Genomic DNA, 6,000 nt, shown 5'->3' with positions numbered 1-6,000 from the left:
CGACCACTAAACTCATTCATCATTTTGGTGGCCAACTTAGAGACCAATCGTTTGTAACACAAAGGGGATTTTACGCATATTTTCTTATTTTATTCAAATAAATGAACGCACAACAAATCTGTAATAAAATTTCTATATTGTTTTTATTGTGTTTTATATTGCTGCGAAGGGTCTGGGGAAACTTTTAAATAATTTTGGAATGCGATATATGTAGGAATAATAAATTTGGTAAGAAATATAGCTTGTTATGCCTTAGTAATCGACACTTAGATCTTTTAATGCCTTAGATCTCAACATATGGAGCTTGTAGTGAGTTGATAAATAATCAGAGCTTATAATGCCTTGGTATTCAACATTTGTAACTTGTAGTGCCGCCACCCTTCGTACTTGGAGTTTGTAGCACTTGGAACTTAAGTTCATCTTTTAAAAAAACTTGGAGAATAATAATGGTTGGAGACGGCTTGAATGGGTAATGAAGAAAAACTTTAATATAAGTTTAACATAACAGCAAATGTACAACGTTTCGACAAGGTTTTGTCATCATCAGGTACCTTAACGGGTATGTCTATTAGTCTATTTCGAATTCGATGACGAGGAACCCACTTTGAGACTAATAATGGCTGGAGACGGCTTGAATGGATAATGAAGAAAAACTTTAATATAAGTTTAACATAACAGCAAATATACAACGTTTCGACAAGGTTTTGTCATCATCAGGTACCTTAACGGGTATGTCTATTAGTCTATGTCTTTCAATGTTTATCTGTTTTAAACATATTCAGCTTACATACAATCGCGTATAGAGTAGGCATATGGTTTATTTACCCAACATACTTTTCGGTTCAGAATATTTGCATATTTTTTATTGTTCATACTTCTAATTGTTTCTATGCTTATAATAAGAATGTTTGTGATTTTTTTCATAGTTATTTTAAAGTTGGCTTTGGTTAATTGTGTGTCCGTTAAGAACAGTTATATTTTGTTTTATGTTGCACAGACTTTTGACACTTTTGTTTAGAAAAGTCATATATTTGTTTTCTTCAATACATTGATAATGTTTATGAAAGTCGTGTTTTCTCCTCTGTGACAAAGGTTTTTGATAGTTCTTAATTTTAGAATAGTCACGTTCTATATTTTGTTTAACAGAATCTGATTATTCTTTTGTTTGGCTTCAAATAATTCAGCTTAAAAAAGCCATACGTTAGTTTCTGTTCCACAGATTCTCGAGTGTCTTGCTTATAACAGCACATTATCTAAGATTTGGTGGTTCTGTTCAGAACATTACGTTTCACTTCCTAGTATACAAACTTTTGATAGTTGATATTGTTAGAAAGTCACATTAAGTCCTTGTTTTACACATTTCAGGATTTCCCTCATCAAGTTCTCAATTACGGTCGTGTTTCAAAAAATGTTTCACGGACACAACATAATCAATTTGACCGAATGGAGGTACCCTAGCAGCTCTAAACTTGTCCAAATACTTCTAGAAAGTGTATTCAGTCCTTTGAAGCCTCCAATCAAGACAATTTATTTTTCCATTCAACAGATAGTTCTGACTAAAATATTTACGTCTTGTTGTTTTTTGTGTTTTTATTTGTTTGTCTTATTCGTTTGTACAAATCATCTATGCTCTATTTTTTTTATAAACGTGTGGCAGTTTATTTTGCTTTTTTTTAGTTACTAATGCTTATGTTTAAGATAAGTATTTTGTAAGTTCGTTGAATTTCCATATATATGCGGCCCGGCAGGGCCAGGTGGTTAGGGCACTCGACTCGCAATCTGAGGGTCGCGGGTTCGAATCCTGTCATACCAAACATGCTCGCCCTTTCAGCCGTGGGGGCGTTATAATGTTATGGTCAATCCCACTATTCGTTGGTAAAAGAGTAGCCCAAGAGTTGGTGGTGGGTGGTGATGACTAGCTGCCTTCCCTCTAGTCATACACTGCTAAATTAGGGACGGCTAGCGCAAATAGCCCTTGTGTAGCTTTGCGCGAAATTAAAAAACAAACAATATATGATGTACAAGCTGAAACACCCGTACTTTGTCCAGGTTATGAACATACAAATATGTTGGGGTGGATGCTACGATAAATAACACAAAAATCCTAACTTATACACAATTGTTTCATAACATATTAATTATAATTACAGTATTCACTATTACGTCACCAAATGTTTTGTATAAGTTTTTAAAACTCATTATGTATGTACTTAAAACTTACCTGTGCGAAGGTCAGGGTGATTTTGCAGAAAGAGGTGGCGAGCAGTTAAAATAGCGGCAGTAGGGGTGCTTTTTGTTAACGGCTTTCACCACCCAGCTCTTAATGTCCTTCTACAGTGTTTCACGTGATTAATTAATTGATGCTGATTGGCTGCAGAAGTGTGTTACGGCCGAAATTGAAAGGTCACCGGTCAAAGTAGGAACTGGGTATAACTCAAGAAACGGCTCTTCATATCAGCCACCATAGGCTGTTGGAGTACAAACTTCAGCTAGGTTTATATAATATTACAATGGTGGCGGCCAATTTTTTTCATTGGAATCCTCCATAGAGAGTGCTAGCACACTTTCAGAGATATAAAAGGTGATTGTGTGCCCTCACCCCACGCTGTGTGTGTGTGTGTTGTTTTATAGGTTTTTTTTGGAGAGAGGGTAAGGACGTGGCGTCATCTATGAATGTAGTTAACGTTAACCTACATCAAAGATAGTAAATGCTCAATAACAGCAATAATAATGGATAGAATGGGTTTTTAACCCTCATTAACATACCTCTTGTTCCAAACCATTATTCCACAAATTTGGTTGAGATTGGTCCAGTGACCTAGGAATAGTTAGATAACCGACAGACAGACAGACACACAGATTTTTGTGCTTTATATTTATATATACATATATGTAATCATTTAAGGCATTTACATTTGCTCCCGGTCAGTCATCCATAGTCATAAACGAATAAAGCTTATGGTAATAGCATCAAAAAAGGTCGGGATATCCCATCTATCAAACAAAATAAAAAACGCCGAAGTTAAACAAGTTCACTATCGAGGAAAATCAAAACATGGATGGGGAGGTTAGTGCTTAAAACCACAACCTCTCACCTCCTACTGCATTTCGCTGTCTGTAGCCAGAGGTAGAAAAGGAGTTACCCCCAAAACTATTTAAGTTTTAAAAGTAGAAACAGAACCATACAACATTTCTACAGTAAGTATAAGTTAATTACATTCTTTTTCAATTTTTAAAGACCTTTTAAGGATGGTTATTGGGAGTTCTATACTGTAGAAATTTTAGAAAAAATATTTAACACAAAGTTATTAACAGAAAGAGAAGAATATTATATTTTAAAAGAAAAATAACCCCTTATCCCTACGGACTAAATCAGGACTTTCAATATATAAATGCTGAAACATTAGGATAAAAATATTTGTGTAAAAACTTTATTTTAAATTCAAATCTGTAATTTTAAGCATAATAAACATAGGGGTAAAGGTAAAAGCAATAGTAAATGGACTGATTTTGAAATGTTTAGTAAAAACCTAGATATTGCTTTTGATAAATCTGATAATTTAATAAAATTCATAACTAAACAGTTATTTGAATTAAAAAATACGAAAATTGGAGGTTTTTCAAAGTATGTGTTAAATTTTGATTTTAAAAAATATTCATATTAAAAATTTAATTATTCATCCAATAAAATTTAAATATAAATGTAATCAAGTTCCGAATGACCTTTCAGAAACCAAAAAAAGAGAAATATTATTTTATAATAGATTTTAAACATAAAATTTACTATGATTTATCTTTACCGTACCTTATTTATAAAAGTATTCAAGAAAATATTTTCCTTTAAAATCATTACAGCCTACAGTCAGTTTTAAATATAACAAACCTATTGGACCTCTTCTTTTTAATTATAAAAAAATTCATTGAAGAATTTAATCCTTTAGAAATCGATAATTTACCTTTTATTTATAGTAACAATGAATTTAAGGACACTTTTTATAATCATATAGTAACAGATAATTCAAAAGTAATAAAATATAATGAATTTAAATTAATTTAAAAAAGTGGTACTAAATCTGAGATCTTAAAAATCTAGAAAATAATATTGATAACTATATTATTAAAATAATTAAAAACATATTTCCCACCGTGTTTCTTTTTTTGAGTGGAAACTATATAATATTAAATGCATTAAAACTTAATTAAGAACCTAAATTTATCTACATACAAAATAGACTTTTCTTTTAATCTTTTTAAAAACAAAATAAAAAAGTTCAAATAAATTTATTATTACACCTGTTGATAAAGCTTAATGTAATTTTGGCTTTGTATGTAAAAAATTCTTGCCCAAATTTTAATTATTGAAATCAATACCTCAAGTACGTATACAAAAACTGCTTTAAAGAAAGATACTATTATTACTAATATAAAGAAAACCGTTAAAAAATGGAATATATACACAAACTGCTATAATTTACCATTTTTATATGCTATCTCTAAACTGCATAAGAATCCTGTAAAATTCAGATTTATTACCAGTTATTTAAATACTGTTACCAGATCCATTTCCATTGTACTTTAAAAAATAAGATATTTTGTTTAAAGAATAAAAACAGTGTAATCAAAAAATTCAGAATTTTTTTGGATTATAAAAAATAATATTCAAATTATATAATGTCTGGATAATCTAGATTCTTTAAAAACAGCCAAATCAGTAGCCACTTACGATTCGACCATATTATATACTACAATAGCTTTAAAAGTCCTTGTTAGAGTACTTAATAACCTGTTTGATAACCTTATGAATGCAGAGATGGGTATTCTAAAATATAACTTCATTAATATCTAATGCAAAAACATACTGTACTTCTGCATTTATGATATTTATATAACTTTTAATCAACAGATCTATCAACAAACGATGGGTTTTCCAATAGGTGCTAATTTCCCTTCAAATATGGCCAATTTGTATCTGTTCTTCTATGAATATTTATTTAAAAAAAAATTTATTTCACTTATTTTATTTCACTTAACTATACATTTTAATATATTGATGACTTAATTTCAATAAATATCTTAAACTTTGCCTCAAATATAATATATCTTAAGGAACTGACTATAGAAAAAGCAATATCAATGATTCTTACTCTAATTATCCAGACGTAGACATTTATTTTGCAGAAGGCAGAATTCAGTTGACCATTTTTGATAAAAGAAGGAAATTTAGTTTTCCTCTCCTTGGTTTACTTACTCCACATAATGTTATTCCTAAGGTATTGTTAAAAGGAATTGTTTTATCACAACTGAAAAGATGTCTAACGATGTGCAATAATAATAGCTCTTTTACGGATAATGTTTTCTTATTCATAAATAAACTAAAAAATAATGAATATAGAGATACACAACTAAAAATTGCTATTTTTTAGAATAAATAAAAACGTATTTTAAATAATAAACCTTCAATTATGGAAACTATTTACTTAAAGGTCGTTAGTTTATCAAGAATTACCTTGAATAACTAGCTTAAATATAAAACCAGTTTTTTTATTCAGTATGCCGGTACTTGAAAAACCAACTTGAAGTAGCTGGGCCTGCCTCAGCTTTCTCGTGTCATACTTGAATCAATTTTCTACAATTTATAAGTAAGGGTGTGGGTTGGGAGTTCTGTATCTTAGAAATTTTGGAGGGTTCTGTTTCTAATTTTAAAACTTAAATAATTTTAAGGGTAACTGCCTTCCCACAACTGGCTGCAGACAGCGAAAGGCAGTAGGAGATGAGACGTTATGGGTTTAAGCACTCACCCCCACACCCTTGTTTTGAATTTCCATGATGGTCAACTTGTGTAACTTCCACGTTTTGGATTTTGCTTGATAGATTGGATATTCCTAACCCGTTTTGGGTGCTATCACCAGAAGCTTTATCCGTTTATAACTATGGATGACTGACCGGGAGCGAAAGTAGATGTATTAAATGATTATAAATTTTTTATTGTTTAATAGTGCT

At 30.7% G+C, this 6,000-nt stretch overlaps 1 protein-coding gene across 1 annotated transcript in view; it reads left to right on the top strand.

The window, feature by feature from the left end:
• The first annotated feature begins 1,422 nt into the window (after nt 1–1,422).
• LOC106459350 (dorsal-ventral patterning tolloid-like protein 1) overlaps nt 1,423–6,000 on the top strand; it is a 74,154-nt gene continuing 69,576 nt past the window's right edge. The window contains exon 1 of the mRNA XM_022385825.1: nt 1,423–1,449. Coding sequence (XP_022241533.1) covers nt 1,444–1,449 — 6 coding nt within the window. The 5' untranslated portion in view covers nt 1,423–1,443. The remainder of the gene's footprint in view (nt 1,450–6,000) is intronic.

Source organism: Limulus polyphemus, unplaced genomic scaffold, assembly GCF_000517525.1.
Source record: "Limulus polyphemus unplaced genomic scaffold, Limulus_polyphemus-2.1.2 Scaffold596, whole genome shotgun sequence".
In the NCBI taxonomy this organism is placed as follows: Eukaryota; Metazoa; Arthropoda; class Merostomata; order Xiphosura; family Limulidae; genus Limulus; species Limulus polyphemus.
Note: the sequence above shows the minus strand (reverse complement) of the source record. Positions and strands in the feature narration are given on the sequence as shown.